The sequence below is a fragment of the Thunnus thynnus genome, chromosome 2, assembly GCF_963924715.1.
Source record: "Thunnus thynnus chromosome 2, fThuThy2.1, whole genome shotgun sequence".
Classification (NCBI taxonomy): Eukaryota; Metazoa; Chordata; class Actinopteri; order Scombriformes; family Scombridae; genus Thunnus; species Thunnus thynnus.
In genome coordinates, this window is record NC_089518.1 from 29,587,195 (window position 1) to 29,608,822 (window position 21,628).

The 21,628-nt window shown below is 38.2% G+C and overlaps 3 protein-coding genes across 3 annotated transcripts; all 3 read right to left on the minus strand.

The window, feature by feature from the left end:
* Positions 1-142: 142 nt before the first annotated feature.
* On the minus strand, positions 143-3,079 carry LOC137200734 (zinc finger protein 664-like). The gene is made up of 2 exons (XM_067615400.1): positions 2,763-3,079; positions 143-2,055 (listed from the first exon to the last, which is right to left on the minus strand). The coding sequence occupies exons 1-2, from the start codon at positions 2,962-2,964 to the stop codon at positions 1,040-1,042; spliced, it is 1,218 nt and encodes a 405-aa protein (XP_067471501.1). The 5' UTR covers positions 2,965-3,079; the 3' UTR covers positions 143-1,039.
* Positions 3,080-4,370: 1,291 nt separating this feature from the next.
* LOC137171685 (zinc finger protein 271-like) lies at positions 4,371-13,520 on the minus strand. Its single transcript, XM_067575747.1, has 4 exons — positions 13,195-13,520; positions 10,587-11,499; positions 6,610-6,854; positions 4,371-5,259 (listed from the first exon to the last, which is right to left on the minus strand). Exons 1-4 carry the CDS (start codon positions 13,364-13,366, stop codon positions 4,481-4,483), a joined length of 2,109 nt encoding a protein of 702 aa, XP_067431848.1. The 5' UTR covers positions 13,367-13,520; the 3' UTR covers positions 4,371-4,480.
* A 646-nt stretch (positions 13,521-14,166) lies between these two features.
* On the minus strand, positions 14,167-21,142 carry LOC137200718 (zinc finger protein 391-like). Its single transcript, XM_067615399.1, has 2 exons — positions 20,596-21,142; positions 14,167-17,699 (listed from the first exon to the last, which is right to left on the minus strand). Exons 1-2 carry the CDS (start codon positions 20,765-20,767, stop codon positions 16,558-16,560), a joined length of 1,314 nt encoding a protein of 437 aa, XP_067471500.1. The 5' UTR covers positions 20,768-21,142; the 3' UTR covers positions 14,167-16,557.
* Between the last annotated feature and the right edge of the window lie 486 nt (positions 21,143-21,628).

The following is a 21,628-nucleotide window of genomic DNA, read 5'->3' on the forward strand; positions in this document are numbered from 1 at the left end:
TACTTAGTGTTGTGTTGCTCATGCTGAAGGTGTGTTATTATTTTACTGTAGATAAACGATGGAAAATACAAGGTAAATCTCAAAAGCTCTTTGCATACGAAAAGGCAGAGATAAATTAGAAAACGATGACCCAGAGGATGAGTAATTTCATTCATTAGTTTATTTAGACCCCCAAACCACACAGATAATAAACAGAAGTGTGGTCAGGAGTGTGCAAACTTCAGGCTCAGACAAACAATATTTGACAAAATCAACATTTTGGCCATTTTATACCTTGAAACATCCCAGACATTCTCCATAAGCACAAGATTTGTGGGGGGGGGATCAAGACATAGGCTTAAATCTACTCCTCAGCTCAATTGTTTCGTCTGACCAGCAATACAATACTCAATATATTCATTTTATAAGGAAAATAGGTTACACCTTTGTGATGTATTCAGATTGCTTGTTTTGTCCAAGCAACGGTCCAAAATCTAAAGATATTCAATTTACTGTCATATGAGATTAAAAAAAGCAACAACAGCTGAAACCAGAATTTATTTGGCATTTTTGCTTGAAAAATGACTGAAAGAAACTATCATCACAATGGTTGCTGATTAATTTTTTTACAATCAACTAATTGATAAATCAACTAATTGTTGCAGCTGTAAAGGAAAAGTAAGGTAGAGAAAAAATTAAGCAGCAAATCCACACGTTTGAAAATCTGGGACCAGTGTATGTCTGGCATTTTCCTTGATAAATGACTTAAAACAATTACTGGATTAATAGTTTCAGCCCTGGGAGGGATATTTTGATAATTTATCACCTGGATTTGAACTTAGTATTTCTGTCCATGTAGGGATCCTGCAGATATAGTGACACCTTTCTTGTAAAGCTAGATGGTAAAGAAGCAGATCATCAGTACATCTACAGTAGATCTAGTGGCCTAAAATGAACTTGTGGGTTATCTGTATGTGACCCTTACAACAAGGCACAGGTTACATTTCAATCCAGTTAGTCAAATCTTTCTTTGTGTGAGCTGAACCTGTTGAAACTTTCCTCAACTCTGTTGTTTTTCTCTTGCATGGATCTTGTTGTGTAACGTCAGTCCTGTGTTATGAGCAAAAGTCTTCCCACAAGTGTTACATTTATACGGCTTTTCCCCTGTGTGGACTCTGGTGTGTATTTTCAATGTTGTGCTGACAGCAAATCTTTTCCCACACCAAATACATTTATAAGGCTTCTCCCCCGTATGCACTCGGATGTGATTCGTGAGAGATGAGTGGTAAGAAAACTCCTTCCCGCAGTAGACACAACTGTACGGCTTCTCGCCTGTGTGAGTTCGGTTGTGTCTCCTCAGGTCTGCGCCACGACAGAAACTTTTCCCGCAGGTGGAGCAGGTGTGCGGCTTCTCGCCAGTGTGAGTTTTCATATGAGTGACACGGTTTGACTGACAGTTGAACTCCTTTCCACAAACTCTGCACATAAAGGGCTTTGCCCCTGTGTGAGTTATTATGTGGTTCCTAAGCAGAGCCTTCTGAGTGAATCCTTTCCCACAAGTGTCACATTTAAAACGCTTTTCACCAGTGTGGGTCCTTAAGTGAATCTTTAACTTCAAGAAATCATGAAACTCTTCAGTGCAAAAGAGACATTTGAAGAATTTGTTTTCTGGTTTCATGTCAGTATTTGCATTCTCATGGTTGCCTCTTTCATCTTGGCTTTTATGGCAGTCGCCGTTTGGTTCTGATACACCTAAATCCTCTCTGTCAGATTCAGATTTTATTACTATAACAGAGACATTGGTCAGAGTCTCTGCTGCAGTTTGAGTTTGGTCGAGATCCAAAAGCAGAGTCTGATCTTCAGTGTGGTCATTTCTCTCACAAGTAGGCCTTAATGTATCAGTCCCCAGTTTCAGTACCAGCTGTTCTCCCTCGAGACTGGTGCAGAGTTCCTCCTGTTCCTCTTTAATCTGTGGAGGCTCTGGGTCTTCTTGGTCCAGACTGAAGTTCCTCTCCTGGTTACAGAGCTGCTGGTCAGCAAGAACCTCCTCATAAAAGACAGATGACTGTGAGATCTCTGAAGGAATGAACAGAGGAAGCACTCTAGTGGTTAGGTTAAAGCAGCACATATGTAAAGCTATGAATCCTCCAATAGTGGAAAAAAAATACTCTGACACTTAAGTAAAAGTAGTAATATCTGTTACAAGTTTTTTTTAAATAGTGTTCTCAGCAAAGTATACCTTAAGAATCAAAAGAAAGGTGCTAAAAGGCACAGAATGACTAATTTGTGGTTAATTATTATTATTGGATTCTGTTTGGGGTAACGCTAATTTTAATTATTTTGCATGTAACCAGGGAGGTTACAGCTATAATATGTATCATATTTGATGTGATCATCATACATTTTTGTATGAAAATTTTGAATCTACAAAACAACTATTAACTGTGCTCTTAAATAAATGTAGTGGAATGAAATGAACAATACTTCCCTCTGAACTGTAGCTACGCAGAAGGATAAAGTTGCATAAAATGAAAATACTCAAGGACAGTACGACATAAAAATTGTACAAGTTCTGTACTTTAGCAGAAGTAGTTACTTTTCATCTTAGCAATCCTCATCATCATATGAACTGAGGAACACAAAAATAAATACAACACAACAGTCAAAATTAATGCAGTAGCAATACTGAAAACGTATGCAAATTATTACAAGTACCGTTTGAAACAACTAAGAGTATACATTGATGCTAATCAACTGGAACAGAACATAATTACTTTACCAACCTTTCTTGTGTAGTTTTATCTCAGGCTTCAAAACGATATCCAGCAGTTTGCGCTGGCGATGGATCTCCTCCTCGTAAACAACGACAGTTTTTTCAAACACCCCCAATATTTCTTCAGCAGCAGCTGTTAGTCGCTCGTTGAGAAACTCTCTAAAACACTGGACTGAAGCCATTTCGAGGGAATTAGTTTGACATAATAACATACTATTCAGGAGGCCCCGCTAACGCTAGGACATTTTTATGAGCTAAACAAACCACCTGAGCCAGCTAAAACAGCTGGATTGCGCTCACATGTAATTGAACTCTTACTTCCGCCGGACTCAATAAGATGTTACACCAGTTATTTAAAGGGGACCCGCTCTCTGCAACAAACAACAAATCAATGTTTAACTCAAAAAGGTAATATACTGTATCAGTCATTGAAAGCTATTTAGTGTTAAATATCAACTATCTCTCAAAAAGCAGACTTAAGCAATAATGAGGTCATGAGTCAAAAGCAAAAATGTGTCTAATTGGATTGTCGTTTTTTACTTATTCAGTTAATTATTTAATTATACTTCTATACATTTTGTTCCCCAACATGACAGTAACTGGTGTTTCAAAGGCTTCTCCACAATGCTCCTATTTATCAACTATTTTGTTGACATAAACTTAGTCAAATTTAAACAAATTGCGGTTTTAAAAAAACAGAACCCTCTTATCAAATAACCCTGATTTGCAAGTTTTGTTTAATTGTAGAATATAAATATGAACTCCCTGTACGTTGCTAAAACCCTCAAATTTACAAATACATACACACAGACAACAAGCAACGAATCCTCATATTGGAAAAGCTGGTACCAGCTAATGTTCAGCATTTTTGCCTGAAAAGTCAAAAACAGTTGCTGACTGATTTTCTCTCAATGGACTAACCAATTAATTGACTGGTGGTTTCAGCCCTAGTTTTAATATAAGGCTTCAAAACTATATCCAATAATATGCAAACTTTCTTAAAAATTGTCATGATTACACCTCAAACACTGGAACAAGACATTTCTATTGCACTATTAGATGTAGTTGAAAATAATATACTTAAAGGATAGGTTCACAATTTTTACAAGTCTGTCCTAAAACAATAGTCAGGAGCCCAAATAAACACTGAAATAGGTTTTTCTTGCCGTAATAATTCCTCCTGTTCATACTGGCCATTAGAAGATCCCTTTATAATGCACTTACAGTGTAAGTGACGGGGAATAAAATCCGCAGTCTTCCTTTTGTGCAAAAATGTATTTAAAAGTTTATCTGAAGCTAATATGAAGCTTCAGTCATCCAAATGAGTCAAATCAAGTAGATCTTTCAGTGTTACAGTGCAAAAGTCCCTCTTTTTGTTTCAATACTTCCACCACAGCTCAACAGGGAAACGCTGTCTGAGGAAACACAAAGAGGGAATTTGATGTTGAAAAGACTAAATGTGGCAGATATCCACTTGTTGTGACTAACTCAGACTGCTGACGCCTCAGATAAACATCAGATAAACTTTAAAATACATACACATTGACATTTGACCCATTAAGGACAACTAGTGCTTTATTCATCTCTAAATACTAACAGACCAAGGAAACAAGCTGTGTAGATTTTACAATATGAGAATTTTATTGATAGCCAATTATATCAGATGACACTCCTCAATTATGTCTTGCAACAACATTCAGTTTTGAAAATAAATAAAAACTAAACAGCCTACACCATTTCATTGTGGTTTTCCGTAACATCTGTTATACAGTGACAGCTTTTAACAGGTCTGCTCTTTGCAACTCTATTATGAAGAGCCACATGCTTCTTCAGGTTGGAGCAGGTGGTGAAACCCCTTTCACAAGTCTTGCATTTATAAGGCCTTTCGCCCGTATGAATTCTGTAGTGGACTTTCAAGGTTGTGCTGACATTAAATCTTTTCCCGCACAAAAGACATTCATAAGGCTTCTCCCCCGTATGCACTCGCAGATGCCTCGACACGGATGAGCTGAAAGCAAACTCCTTATTGCAAAACTTGCATCTGTAAGGCTTCTTGCCTTTGTGAGTTCTCATGTGCAGTTCCAAGTCTGTGTTCATTTTGAAATTTATTCCACAAATAGCGCACGGGTAAAACTTCTTGTCTGCTTTAATATGCTGGTCAGGATCACTGTTTGGTTCTGTGACTACAGAGTGTTTTCTGTCAGGTTCAGGTGTCATCTGTTCACCTGAACCGTTGGACTGAGGTTCTTTCTCTACTGCACTCTGAGTTTGGGCAAGAACAAAAAGCAGAGTCTGATCTTCATTGTTGTCACTTCCCTCATAAGTAGGACTCAACTTTAAGGCTTCAGTGTGCTGCTGCAGTGAAAACGTCTCCTCCTCCTGACTGGGGCAGAGTTCCTCTTGTTCCTCTTTGATCTGTGGAGGTTCTAGGTCTTCTTTGTCCAGACTGGCACTCCTCTCCTGGTTGAGAGGAACCCCTTCTTTACATATTGATGGCTGTGGGGGATCTGAAGGGAAGGACAAAAGGAAGTACTGTTCAGTGTGAGGATCTCTGCATGTCCAAAACTTTATACCAGGCCCACAGAAGATTCACAACAATGGCATCCATCAAGAATATGACTCAACATATTGTCCAGTATTGAGCCAAAAAAAGAGAACAGACCATCGTGGCATCCGAAATACAATTTGCTTGCTGCAAAATTACTAGACAGAAAGATTAACAGCCTCAGAGACCTACACGATAGAGATCAGGCATCTATAATGGATCTGACTTGCCGAATTTGAAGCCAGTCTCCCATTCAGTCTCATCCACTGAATGGGAGACAATCCACAAGTCTTCCCATACAAAATCTGAGGGAAGTGAGTTTATTGAGAGTGGGGAAGTTTACCCAACGTACATGTGCTAAACCAACCAGTTACTCCTCATCTTTGGAGAGTTTTCTCTTGTTTAAATTTATGTGTATAAAGAAAGAAACTGTTACAACAGATCAAGTTAGTTACATTAGTTTACCTGATTACATTGTTGAGGGTTGGCATTGGTTAGTTATATTCAAAGACTATATGTACAGGTGCTTTACAAAACTAAATATTCATGTGATTTAGAATGGATTTGAAATTTCTAATTAAAGGTTCATAATTTTTCAAGTCGGTCTTAAAACAAGTCAGGTGTCCATATAAACACTGTACGAGGTTTTCCTCACTGTAATCATTCCTCCTGTACATGATGGCTGTTGAAAGATCCCCTTCAAATGCACCTTCAGTTTCAAAAGACGGGGGCCAAAATCCACAAAAATACATTTAAAAGTTGATCTGAAGCTTATATGAGGCTTCATCAATCTGAGTTAGTCATATCAAGTGGATATCTGTCACATTTACAGTCTTTTTAGGATCAAGCAAGTAAGTCATCATAGCAAGTATATCAAAGTATAGTAACAAAAAGAGGGACTCTGGCACTAAAGAGACTATGACATTGAAAGATATCCACTTAATTTGACTCATTTTTGATGGCTGAATCGTCATATTAGCTTCAGATAAACTTTTAAATACATTTTTGCACAGAAGGAGGCTTGTGGATTTTGGCCCTCGTCACTCACAATGTATTATGAAGGAATCTTCTAATGGTCAGTATGAACAGGTGGAAAAATTATGACAAGAAAAACCTGTTTCAGTGTTCATTTGGGAACCAGAATTAGACGGTATTGTGAAAACTGTGAACCCGTCCTTTAAGTTAGCTTGTTTGTAAGATGTTTACTTACTTTGTCAAATAATGCTATTACGTTAACGGTTGGCTGTAAGGTCTTCCTATACTTGAGTCAACATTTGATAAATTAGCTAGCTTTAAAACACTGTTTACACACCGGTCTTTTGTAGTTTTATGACGGGCTGCAGGACCATATCCAGCAATCTGCGTTGACGGACGATCTCTTCCTCGTACTCTGATAAAGCTTTTTCAAACACTCGGAATATTTCTTCAGCAGCAGCGGTTAGTCGCTCGTTGACGAAGTTTCTCACACGATAAACAGAAGACGTTTCCATGTTGTACGACAGGAAATATGTGATAGAGAGCGACTGATTGTCAAACAACACAGGTCTCCGCCCCGCACTTCAGTGTAAAATACTTCCGCCGGACTTCTTCTTCTTTTGTTTTTTTAGTGGCGGTTGGCATCCAATATGTCACATTACCGCCATCTACTGGATTTAAACTGAACTCTCCATTGACTAAATGAAATAATGATAACCCCTTCCCACCCATTTCGCACTCTGCTATAAATTCTCTATTTTTCAGGTGTTTGAGAGAAACTAAAATCTTCCACATCATCCAGAAATCAACACGCTGCATCTACAATTGTGTCAAATTTCTCAGATTTTCTTTCTAATGCAGCAGTACAATTAATAACCATCACCAAAAAGGCCCAAAACGTCACCTGATTTGTACTCGTAACTTCTTGTTTCACATCATTGCATTTATTACCTACTTCCTCATACTTGAGTCTCTTCCTAGTGCTAACCCTGATTATTTCTGCCTCCCTTACTCTCCTTGGACAGTTAACCTCCCATGCGGCATGATTCCCTTTGCAAAGAAGACACTGGATCTTTATCACAGTCTCCTTCACAATCATTCTACCCACATTTACCACATGTGGCAAAATCACTCCTACGTACAAACAAACTATGACCACTTCATTCTCAACATCATGTTTCACTTCAAATGTTTTACTGCTGCCATCTTCTAGAGGTTAAGTGGCTACTGTAAAATATAGCTGTGTGACAACCACATACAGGATTTTTTTTTTTCAATTGTATACACCAACTCAAAAAAAAAAGGTGACTGAATCACCTTAAATTATTTTGTGCTGTGATTGTTCATTTTTGTCCCCTTATATAATTCACAGCCAAATTATTTTAAAGATCCCCTCCAGACATGTATGAAGACATAAAAATACTCTGCTTGAAGTAATAATGTAAAAAATTACCACATTTACATCCTTAAAATGGTGTCTAATCCTACTCCTTCATGAAAAACCCAGAGTATATGAATATGCAAATATCTTAACATTTCAGAAGATGTCTCCTACTCCACTGTAAAGTCTAATCTCAGTGTTCATGAACTGGAGGTTTCAAGTTTCCACATCACATATGTAAGCTGCATGAAACATAATTGGCACCCAATCCAATCATGCTCATACATACTGTATATGCCTTAAACTCAGATTTAAGTAAAATGCACATTTAAGTGAAAGAGGACTTTGAATATTTGGAAAAACATTATGCTTTTATTTGTAATGTTTAATTGGTGGTGGGTTTCTTATGTTGCAGTTTGACAGCTGACATATTGTATCATTTCCTGTTAGTATTAAACTGTAAAGTATGTTGATTATTTCTTAGTATATCAACAGCAAAAGATTTCACAAACCTTGTACCCTTCACAATATTTTATTTCAAGTAATCTCACGATCAAATTAAATTTTATTCTAGCACATCCCCATTCTTACCATCAGTCCTCTTTTTATTTGTTGTTTGTTATTTGCTGTTAGATCGCATTGAGCATATACTATCACCAATGTCATTACAACCAGACTCATGCTCATGGGGTAGAAGACATACAGAATAGATAATATAAGCAAATTTAAATGTTTTTTGTTCCAATATTTGACTTCAAACTTACGGAACCCAATCAATGAAATGACTTTAATATAAATCAAAATGCACTGACAAATAGAACTACGATGAATCAGTAATGTCATTTATTCTATGAAATGTCAGAAAATAGTGAAGAATTCATCATCACACACCCCCAGATCCCAAGATGACATCTTCAAAAAGCTTATTTTGTCTGACCAACAGTTCAAACCCTTAAGACATTAATTCTACTATCACACAGGACAAACAAAACAACTAAACCTTTACATGTGAGAATTTTGCATGTTTGCTTGAAAAAATACTTTTCAGCTCTAAACAAGAATATTAGTGAGGTTTGAAGCTGATGTCTAAAATATTACTGTATGCTGAAACATTAACATACGTAGATACAATACATACAATGTATACAGCAAACTAAGGTCCAAAAGACAATCTCATTTATCACAACAACTGATTTGAGTCCCCAAATGACTGACTGAACAACTGATAGAGCAACTAACAGACTCCAGTAAAAGTTTACTGTCAGAATATAATAAAAATGCATTTAAGTATTTGAATGTACTTCATCCATATTTTGAAATACATGCCTACCTAAAAATCTATTGTTATTAAAGGATTTAGAGTGTGTAATGAGCTTGAGACAGTTTAAAATGTTACTGTACCACACAGCAACTGCCACGGAGGAGTGTTGAAGCCAACATGGAGGGAAAGTAAAGGATTGGTCCCCACAAATTACAAAACTCTACAACCATGCTAGCGGCTATGTGAGGCTGTACTTAGGCACAGCAGTGTTTTGGGTTAAATGTGAACACATCGTAGTAGTTTAGTGTGTTGTGTTTGGGTGCTACCATTTGCTAATTAGCACCAAACACAAACTACAGCTGAGGATGATGGGAATGTTTTAGTTTTTCAGGTGTTTTATCATAGACCAAAGTGCTGGACAAAAGAAAACTTTGACCTGCTCATGTCAACAAAGTGATTAAAATACATCTTGTGTTACGGAATTTCCTGACAATACATTGTATGAGTGTCAAGACATTTCATTCAACCACATCATTTGGGAATCATGAATGTCTGTACCAAATTTTGTACCAATCCATTAAGTAGATGTTGCTATATTTCCTCAAATATGTGAAATGTTTGATTTGGTCGTGAATGTGTGTACCAAATTTCACTGCAAGTCATCAGTCAACAGTTGTCGAGACATTTCAATCAAAACAGGAAACTGTTTGTTTGTTTTTTTTCTCTTGTCTTGAACTTGAATGTGTGTAGCTAACAATTTCATTTAACCTTAAAAATAATATTTACATAACAGTATATTTTGTTACTTTGTCCCCCATGATTGCTATGAAATCATCACACGACATGAATAGTTAATTTACCCTCCTTAACGAGAATGAGGAAGGGTGAAAAGAAGTGCATTTTCACTGTCGACAACATGGGACTCAGCCTTTTCCACAGCTTTCGGGAAAATAATCCGTTGATGAAGTAAAATTTGGCATTTCTCATTTTGCTTTAGCCTGACTTTAATATCTCTCAAACTGTTGCGAGCATGCATACGCAAACAAAACCTCAAACTTGGTATCTTGTTGGCCACAGCTATGATGTGCTAATGTCAGCCTTAAAGGAATACTTTGACACTTTGCCTTTCATGCTCTAGAAATACCCCTGCTACCTTGGACCTAGCTTACTTGGAACACCAAGCGGTGCACACCTGGCCTAATACTTGCTGTGCATGTCAAATACATTTTTTCCAAAGATAGTTTCTGTCATTTTAGGATGTCCTTAACACACTGATGTACTTTCAAGCGCTCATTTTTCTGATAAGTTTGTTTTTAATTAGTTGTTTGACAATATTAAAAAAGGGGTATGACATCATGACAGCCACCCTCAAATCTCCGTCAGGTGGTTGACACTTTTTGAATGGGAATCGATTGGAGCCAACATCTATCGGACATCAGCGACAATGCACTTCATAGTACCACTTTGGCTTCAGCCTCAAACCGTGATAGTTGCTGCTTGGTATATAAACATATTTATATACACATGCAAATATATATACTATCCAAACTCACCATCAGTAGTCAGTCTATGCAATCAACTATAAATAACTATACTCGCTAACACCTAAACATCTTATTTTCGAGAAAAAAACAATCACATTCAGGGAGCAACAGCACTTCTGTTGATGCTTCAAGTGCTACTGTTTTTACTAAGTATTTTGGCTCTTTCTCTTGCTGCTGCTACTCTACAAAACACACTGTGTAACGTCAAATCTGATCTGATACGAAAGTTTTTGTTGCAGTGAAGACATTCATAAGGTCTCTTCCCTGTATGCACACGGAGATGTTTTATCAAATACGAGGTGAGGGCAAACTTCTTTCCGCAGAATTCGCAGGCGTGAAGCTCTCGAATGTGAATCTTCATGTGCGTTGTGAAGTCTGTGCTGTTGTTGAAAGTTTGCCCACAAGTGCCGCAAATCTTTGTGCCTATGTGGCTTCTAGTGTGCTGGTCTCGGTTCAGTCTAAAGCGGAAATACCTTCCACAGACTCTGCATGCGTAAGGCAGTTTCCCTGTGTGAGTTTTCATGTGTCTGTTTAAAGTGATCTTCTGCTTGAATTCTTTATCACAAGTCTTACATTTGAAAGGCTTTTCATCACTCTGGGTTTTCTCGTGAGCATTTGACGTTTTGGTGCTTCTAGTTGCTCTAGTCCTTCTAGCATGTTTAGCAGATCTTGCTTCCCCACTGTTGTCTCTTTTGTGATCTTGGTTCTCAGCTACATTAGCGTTGCCAGAGAGGAGCTGGTGGTCACTATTTGACTCTGGTACCGGAGAACTTTTGTTTTTTAGCCAACTGCTACAGATATTAGCTGGAAGCTGTGTCCCTGATGCACACTGATTTTTGCCAGGATCCAAAAACAGAGTCTGGTCTTGACTCTGGTCACTTCCCGCAGACGCAGGAGTCAAGATAAAGTTTTCAGTCTCCTGCTTCAGTACCAGCTGCTCTCCCTCCAGACTGGTGCAGAGTTCCTCCTGTTCCTCTTTAATCTGTGGAGGCTCTGGGTCCTCTTGGTCCACACTGGAGTTCCTCTCCTGGTTACAGTACTCTGAAGAGAAAGACAAAGACAAAGTAGTCTTAGTGGTAGCCAAGAGAAAAGTGAAATGATTTAAAAAACTAATAATGATAATCAAACAAGAGTACCAAATGTTATCTGAGTCCAGGCTTCTACTTATCTCATTTGTGAGGTTCTGCCTTTCCTTGTCTTATGTGACAACAGACTGAATATCGTAATAGGTTTTGGACTATGACCAAACCAAATGATTAATCCATCTAATTAGATTAAATTATAATAACTAAACTATTCATTTTTCACCATGAATGCTTATTATGAATGCAGTTTCTATCAATCATATGCCATTTCTTACTAACATATCTCTTCTGAAACTGCTGAAATAACTAATTATGACCACTGCATGTCACTAACAATATTTAATTGAAGGGTTCCTTAAAAAAATGTGTGTCTGTGAGTGCCGTCCCTTTGTATTTAGTTTTTTAAAAAACTGTTCTCGGTCTGAATCAAACAACTAATCAGGTTTAGCTAGCATGTAACTAGCCAATCACAGCAACAGGGGCTTGTTGGTGTATCTGGGACTCCACCATGGAGCGGAGGTCTTTCTCCTTATCCGCCTGCTGGAGCTTCTCCTCCAGGGCCAGCCATGCTGCATGTTGCTGCTGCAGCTTCTCCATGACAGTCTCAATCTTCTGCCGCTGCTATACTGGTGGGACTGTGCACCGGGGAACAGGCTGTGGGAAGAGGAGGGGGGAGCCTGAAAGGGAAGGCTGCTGGCGGAGTGATACAAGGCAGCAGAGAGAGAAGCAGTAGGTTTTGCATTGTGTATGTTCAACTTGCCTACTGCAGCTTTAAGCATTCATGGTAAAACATTAATATCATTAATATCAATTGGTCACACTGACTACAGTTAAGCATATTATCCAACAACAAAAAAGACATAAGTTGCTTAACTTTCATTTATATAGGAGGCATTTACAATGATGCAGTAAATTGTCAGTAATGATACAAATAAATAAATATGTACATTTGTAAAAGTGCTTATTGAAAAATTAGGTCATTAAATTGAAATTTTAATTGAAAGTATCAGGTGGCGGTACTGGTGTGCCAGTCTCAAGCGGCACCTGACAACAGTGTCGTTGGAAACAAGCGACACACTATGTGAAAGCAGTAGCATACCACTATAAGAAACAGCATATGCCACTGGACCAGGAGTGGCACATATCAGCCACTTTTCAGTCTCACCGCCACTCACTGAAAAACTACATTTTATTCTACATTATTACTGCGCTCTTATCTGCTCCAAATTAAGGTGTCACAGCTTATATTGTTTTATCAAGCCTTTTTGCAACATAGTTTGTCTCCAAATTCCGGATTAGGTGTTGTTATCATCTATATGACCTCCTTCTGCCCTGAGTTTTATCTATGACTTGAATGTAACACTAATACATAAGAGACACAAGCTGGGGCTATTGCATTGGGGGTACACTGTGGACTGCAGTTGGGGTTTTGGGGAATCACTCCAGGGGCCCACAGTAGATTTTTGCCCCAGGTCCCTCTAACAGTTTATTCTGGCCATGCAGTCTCCATGAATAACAAAGAGGACAGTCGTTTAGTATTAACACGCAAGATAAAACTTTTTCTCCTAGCTATGCATTAAAATAGAACTAGAGAATATCCCATTCTCATTTGATAAAATAGCTCATTGTGAACAGGGAGATTTTTACACACCTGTCCTGTGAAGCTTTATCTCAGGCTTCAAAAGGATATCCAGCAGTCTGCGCTGACGGACGATCTCTTCCTCGTACTCGACGATAGTTTTTTCAAAAACTCCGAATATTTCTTCAGCTGCAGCAGTTAGTCGCTCGTTGACAAACTTTCTCAAACACTGAACCGACGACATTTTCACCAAATTATACTTAACAAGCAACGACTCAAAGGATGGACCTAAGAATAAACGACCAATGGCCGTTCTTCTTCTCTGACTTTAATTCATCGGGTTATAAATCCATATAAAAGGTGCACACCGCCCCTTACTGTACCGGAGTATAAAGGGGATTTATTGGCATGGGAAACACGTTTATATTGCCAAAGCAAGTGTGAAATAAAAACAAAAAAAATGCACATACTATAAATAAAGATCTACTAGAATAAAGAAATGTGTAAACATAATGTGTCACATTGCAACACTGTGATCATATATGCAGTAAGAATAGGTAAAATTACTTTAAAATTACAAACCAGAATTGTGATTTTGCTTCATACACACATACACACACACACAAACACACACACATCCATAAACAGAAAGAAGAATAAAGATAACCTAAAATAAAAAAGAAAAATGTAGACATTGCAGTGTTAAAAAAATACAAATAAGTGAGAACTGTATAAAAACTGCAACATTTTTTCTTTAGAGAAATGTTTTTAAAGGTATCTGTTCTGTAAGTATGTGTGGTAAGTATGTCTACATATAGAGGTCAGCACAGTGTAAATGGTAATTGCAGGATCACACAAGTGATGGTGATTGCATCCATTGGACGCCCTTTTCAGAAACTTTGCAAAATCTTTTCCCACAATCTTTTCTCACCTGTGTGGATTCTCTGGTGTCTTCTCAGTGAGTTAATATACTTGAAATCTTTCCCACAAGTGTCACATTTGAAAGACTTTTGTTTGTGTGAGTACTATGGTGAAACTTGAAGTTGAGTATATTGGTATTGTGTCTTCTTCGGCTGCGTCGACAACACCATGTAGCGAATCATCTACAATTTGTGTGCCTCATCTCTAAAACAGCAAACGATGCACATTTTATCTGTAGTTATTTTTTTTAATATATATTTTTGGGGGTCTTTTTATGCCTTTATTATAGGGACAGTGAAGAGATGACAAGAAGCAAAGATTAAGGGGTGGAGGGTGACATACAACATAGATCTGCTGCCGGATTCAAACAGCGGACGGTGTAGTTATTTATGGCATGCATCTTTGCCAGTGGGTCACCAAGGTACACCTTATCTCAAGTTAAACTAACCAAAAAATATATAAAAATTATGAAATTGAAAAAGATCTCTCCAGACAAGAAGACTCTAGTTGGCAGTATGAAAACTCAAATGAGCCAATAGCACTAGAGGGTTTCAACATCAGAGAGCTCACAATCCACTCACATAACTGATGCAGTGTATGAAAATAGAAAATAACAAAATTAAGGTGAATAATTAACATTTCTAGAAACAATTTAACAGAATCCAACAGCTCAAGTTTAGAGAAGTGCTGAAAACAAATAAATACCGATCAGCTCTGTTGTTTGTCTAAGTTATTTTTTTAGCGTAGCTAAACTCAAATTTACTGGGATATATTATATGGTAAAATAAAACAGTGATGACAGTCATTCTATGTGGATTTAAGTCCTTGTTTAACTCAAAACACAAATTCTAGAAATTATCCTGAAAAACATAAATGCAGACCTGTTTTTTTTGAAGCCATAACATCTGGCACCATTACTTTGACAGCCATTACTGTGCACTCATTGTGAAACAAAGATGTTTTCAAGATTTGGAGGATTATTTTTCTTCTAAATATGGATGTCAGTTTTGGTAACTAACCAGTTCATTTTTAAGAAAAGTTGTGATGTAGCTTTCATTTGTGAGAGCTGTCCAGCAGTCGGTGGTCAGAGTTAGCTTGTCTGCCCTGGTTAGCTGGACTTTTAGCTCATCCTTCTTCTCCTCAAAGTGTTTTCAATGCACAGCAACTCTCAATGGCATAACATACTCGGGCTTGAGGTACCAAACTAGCTCTTTTAATCCCTCACCCTCTACCACACTGATTAAAAGTATATCTGTTTCAATCATTTGGCACACCAACTGGGTGATGGCCTCAGACCGGCGCGCATAACACTTTCTCTCCCCAGCTAGCAGCAACAGGATCTTTAGTTGTGAGTACAAGCCTATCCTGGGACATGGCAGCTATGTGCTTGTTTTAAATGTGGTACAGCATAGTGTTAGTACTCTATTGTATAGGCCCTAATATAAGGTGACCATGTTTATAAGACAACCCTCCCTTTTGCAATAACTGTTATTGGAAAAATAACATTAACGTTACTTTTTGAAAATAACTTACATCATAGTATAGTTATATACTCACACGCTTTCCTGCCAAGCCAAAAATTATTTTCTCCAGCAGTTAGCATTTATACGACTGCCTGTTTTGAGCTCCTTATCATCTATGACATTGGTATTTGGCAGCTTGACATATTCCGTTTCTGCAGCAGAGACGTCAGAAGATGCTTTGGACTTGTTTTCACTCGTCATGAATTTATTTTCTCTGTGGCAGAAAAACACATTACACGAGCCTTCAGAAACTCCTGCAGGTTACACTGGACTAACAAAACTCTTTTAGAGCTGACTGACTCTACACACTCACTAGAAACAGACTTTAAGACACTCGCTAGCCTAGCAACATTAATGCTACAAACAACCCATACACTCTGTGTAGAAATCAGTTTTATACCGGTACTTTATCCATTGAAAAAGAATATCTGATGTTGCGAACATGTAATTGTCTAGACGTTAGCAGAGTGTATGCCAATTAACCTATTGAACGACATGCTAAACCGGTCAAAAATATTATTAGCCATTAACCATTGACATCCCTACTTTTAAATAAATGCTGTTGCTCACATCAAAATAGTAATTACAGTAACATGAAAAAAAACAAGAGACAACAAAATTTGGTAGCGTTGACAATGTAGAACTTACATAAAAACAATGTGACCTCTTCTTCATGGAGAGTATTTTACATTCATATAAAAAGATGTAGCTATTGCAAAAGCGTATTTTCTTCAGTTGGTGAACACTTGCCTAAAGTTAAAGTTACAGCTCAATTGTTTGTCTTGTTTATGGATTGTTTTTTGTTGATATGTTCTGCTATTATGTGTTCTTGTGTGTTTTATCCATGAATCACTACAACTAAGTCTGTGCTTTTCCAATTCATATCTGTGTCGCAGTAGGTTCTTCTCATGTCTAAAGTCAAAGTCTAAAAGCTCTCCTGCATTTTCGACAATGTTCGGCTTCACCTCTGGATGAATTCCTCTGTGCCTTTTCAAGTCTGGCATCTGACAGAATCTTTTCCCACTGTATGCGTTCTCATGTGGATCTTCAACTGATGTCCAAGTCTGAAATCTTTTCCACAAGTTTCGCAATTATACGGCTTCTCACCTGTGTGGATTTTCATATGCACTTTTAATATACCCAGCTCAGAGAATCTTTTCTCACAAGAGTCACATGGGTACGGCTTCTCACCTGTGTGGACTCTTATGTGATTTTTCAGGTATGCCATGCGCCCGAATCTTTTTCCACAAGTGTTACATGGGTACGGTTTCTCCCCTGTATGTGTTCTTATATGCCTTTTCACAGTCGTCCTGTCACTAAATCTTTTCCAACAGATGTTGCAAGGGTACGGTTTCTCACCTGTGTGGATTCTCATGTGCGTTTTCAAGTCTGCCATTCGACAAAATCCTTTCCCACAGGTGTTGCAGGGGTACGGCTTCTCCCCTGTGTGGACTCTCATATGCAGTTTTAAATCGCTCGGCTGAGAGAATCTTTTCTCACAAGTGTTACATGGGTACGGCCTCTCCCCTGTGTGGAATCTGAGATGTGTTTGTAAATTGTACTTGCACTTAAAAGACTTCCCACAAGTGTGACATTTAAAACACCGTTTCCCTATATAAGTATTACTGTGAATTTTTAATGTAGTAGAGCTGTCTTCATTGCTAGTGTGATTTTTGCTTCTGTCATGTCTCTTCTGTGCTTTTGTCTCTGCATTTCTAGTTGATCCTGAGTCTCCTTGTTTGCCTCCTATGTGATCTTGGCTCTCAGCTAAATGAGAGATGTGAGAGAGGAGCTGGTCAACACTGTTTGGATCTGGTACCACTGAGCTTTTAACTGACATGCTGACAACATGCTCTTTCTCTGCTGCACTCTGAGTTTCAACAGGACTTAGGTCCAGAATCTGATCTTCACCGTTGTCACTTTCCTCACAAGTAGCAGTCAACATGAAGGTTCCAGTCTCCTGCTTCAGTACCAGGTGTTCTCCATCCAGACTAGTGTACGGTTCCTCCTGTTCCTCTTTAATCTGTGGAGGCTCTCGGTCCTCTTGGTCCAGACTGGAGTTCCTCTCCTGGTTACAGAGCTGCTGGTCAGCAAGAACCTTCTCCACCTTACAGACATGATGCTGTGGGAGCTCTGGAAAGACAAAAAGGGAAAAGGGTGAAGAAAAAATGCAGTACCACTTTCTGATAAGGCACTCTTTATAAAGGGTTTATGAGCATTAATTAAAAGGTGTAATCCAGTGTTATTCATTGTGAGGCTCGCAAGCCTCCTGCGGCTCAACAAGGTCTACTTGGCAGCTCGCAGCACAAGTAATAATTATGATAATGCAGCCAATACACATAATTCATAAAATACTCAAAACAGCTATTCTATTCATACACAAGAAGGCAGTATAGGCTACAAACATGGGACTGTCAAACCCTGCTGAGACCTACCCTAACTCACTGTGATGTTGCCAGTATTGGTGGCCCCCTGAAGCTCCACAATGACAAAAGTGCTGTTGGACGTGTAAATGAATAGTGTATATATAGTACACAACACTGTATGTATGCTGTCTTCGTTGTTAAACAACCAGCTTCACCGGGATAGGATTACTCCAGTGTTAATCGTTCGGGATGTTTTTACTGGGAGCCGAATTACCCGCAGAGGTCTCCTCCTCTCCAAAAACAAATGTACATGCAAATTAAAATCATTAAAATACTAATTAAAGCTGTTTCACCTAAAAAATCTATATTTCTCCGACGATGTCTGGTGAGCACTGGACTTCCTGGAGGGGCTCTTACCCAAGCTGCTGCTAACGTTTGCCCAGTTTCTCTGATAACTTAAGATCCAGATGTCCAACTAAAATCCTTCTTCTGGCTAAAAGATATAGTTAAAAACGACCGAAATTTATCAGGAAAATGTGGCTTAAAACTGAATAAAAGTCAATTTATAACAGTTTCTGTGGAACAACCACAACGCAGATGTATTATCTTGTATGTGTGTAAGTTACTCTTTGGTAGACGCCATTGTAGTAGACAAACACAGCGCCGACGCATGCATCTTGCACTACAGTCTTTGGTAGAGGGGTATGATGCCACTGACAGGCAACCAAATGAAACGGTCCGTTACCTTGATTAAAATTACAGATTTCTCTGGGTTTGAAAATTGTTGGAAACATTTGGGATAATGTAAGTACACAACTCAACAAAATATATAACATAGATCTAGTTGTTTTTAGACATTTTAATGCGTAATAATTATATTATAGCTTTAAAAGGGTGGAAAGTGCATCAGTCTGGCAACACTGCTCACTCTCTTGGAAGGTCACAAGCTAGCTAACATGTAGTGCAAAAAAACCAGATGGAGAGAAACAAAACAGTGTGCCAAGTGAATAAAATAAATCCTCGGAGCATGCAGCAACTGAAAAAAAAACAACTGGAGAGGGGACTATTAGGCAGACTGCAGGTGGCCAGAGCAAAAAAGGAAAGTATGAGCCATACAAGGTGAGCATAGGAAATTTTTTTTTTAAAAAGTGGACCAACAAATTTTTATTTGTCTTCCACAGATCCAAGTTTGGTATCTGAAGATGTTCCCACTTTGAAAGCACTTGTACAAAAAGTGGTGTCCTTCTTAGTGAGCACATACACTTGTGAGTCAACATTCTCAAACATGAACACTGTCAAGAGGAAACAGAGACACTGGATCACCAATGCACATCTTGAATCCCTCAGAAACATTACAACATTACAACAACAAACTACAATTAAAGCTGCAAACAGCTATGAACGGGCCCTTGTACCTCGCGTGTGACAGAGGGAGCACCAGTCGTGGTATCACTACTGCAGGTCGGTTGATACGGCTCTGAATTTTCAGGATTATCAGACACTGTGTGAATGGGTTAAATATTATTCCCTGTGTGCAGTATGTGGCACTGGAGATGACATATTGGAAATTGTGTATACATTTCATGAACTATGTATCATTTAGGCAACACTTATTGTTGCCTATAGGCCATACTTCATAAGTGAAATATTAATGTAGCAATACATTTACCAGAGGTCAACTCACATGGATATACCTTTTCATGAATATTGGACATTCCATGTAGGAGATAACTATCACTATGGTAGCGCTTTGACTATGACTCAGTATTGACCTGTTTCATATTTTGGGCAAAATTTACCAGCACACCATCAAAATCAGTAGCCCTCTGGTAAATGTATTGCTGCATTCATGTTGCACTTATGCAGTATTGCCTACAGGCAACAGGAAGTGAAGCCTAAATGACACATAGTTCATCAAAAAACAGCGGTTTAAAAATAAAGAACTGCATTACTTGTCAAAAGCCTTTGTTCATTTTGTGAATGGACATAGACTACATGCACAAATACTATGACTTACTTCAACTGTGTAGTTTTTGAGTAATCTAATGTCAAAGTCCCTTCTAGAGAACAAGAATAAGTCTTTTCGTCTAACTTTGACATGGGATAAAACTCATTTCCTCCATAAGTAGTTCAAGATACACCCTTCTGAACAAAGAGAAAAAAAGGTGTTTCACTGATATTGCTCCAACCAGATGACATTAGACTAGGTCAAAAAACACTGTACTTAGACTTGTCAAATCTGGACTAGATTAACAAGGAGACTCCAGAGACTCATTAAAATACGGTGATTTGAAAGTCCAGATTTAACAACTCTAAGGAGAGAGGTTTTTGTTCAAGACCTGGTCTGAATGGAGCAAGTGAAATCTCCTTTTTTTATTGTCATAAGCAAAATAAAGATTTCACAATTCTGAGAGTGGATTTAAACAGCGCTAAGTCTTTCGCTACAACGTCTACCACTTTTTCACAAGTGTAGGCCTAAGTGGTGCAAAAACGGAGAATCCGCCGTTTAAATATCATTATTTATGTTTCCCTTAACTTTCCCCTCAACTTTTCCCCCTAATCCCTTAACTACTTAGTCATCCGAGCAAATAATTACAAGTACATACAAGTGTATGTATATATATAACTATGTTTTATGTTAAAATGATTAAGGTTTTACAGACCTATTCTGTGTAACTTTATTTCTGGTTTCCAAACGATATCCAGCAGTCTGCGCTGACGATTGATCTCTTCCTCGTACTCAACGATAGTTTTTTGAAAAACTCGGAATATTTCTTCAGCAGCAGCAGTTAGTCGCTCGTTGATGAACTCTCTCAAATACTGAACTGCAGACATTGTTGCTTAATTACATGTAAGATGTATCATTGTCCAGCTGAGGGACTTCTTCCAAGCACAGGACACCAATCAGCTGACGTGACTAGCTCCTGTGTTGTTTACTTCCGCTGGATGTTACACTGTTTCGTTCCGACAGTGGAACTTGTTTCTTCGTTCCGCTTGTTGTAACGAAATGTCCCAGTGTCATCTGTGGCTTATAAATAAGCAGCAGTAACTGCACAGAGGCTTTATGTCTTTAAACTAGACATAAGAACTGTCTGCTGTGTCAGGTTGATATTTGCCCTCTCACTGACATTTTATACCCTCATCAAACATGAAAGTGGAAAATTCATTACATAAAGGTTTGAGGTTCTTGCACTTAAGTTCATCCATTTTGTGCAGTTTTTGATATCTATTGCACAAAAATTTGTAATACGTTTTATTGGCATAGTTAAGTAGAAGCTTCAGTCTTTTTCTGCAGTGGAGACTCCTTGATTTAAGGCAGCATGCCAACCAGAGTAAAAGATTGCAGCTTTCCATGTTGACTTATAGACCTGTGCAGTTCATCACTATAACTAGGACACTCACAGGAAGTCTACAGGAAGTCATTCCTGCCAACTGCCATCAGTCTGTACAATGTCTCTCCTCTGTGTCAGAAGTGAACAGGACAGTGAAGACAGACTGCTCACCTGGACCTTTTATTTTATTACATTATCCATCACGTTATATTTCAGATTCATATTTTGATCAGCTTTTGAATACTGTCTGTATATACTGTTATTATATGTATATACATTCAGTAAATTATTCAAGTATCTACACTCAATCTAATATCCATGAACAATCATCCTCATCAATACCTCATCGATATCCACCTGACTT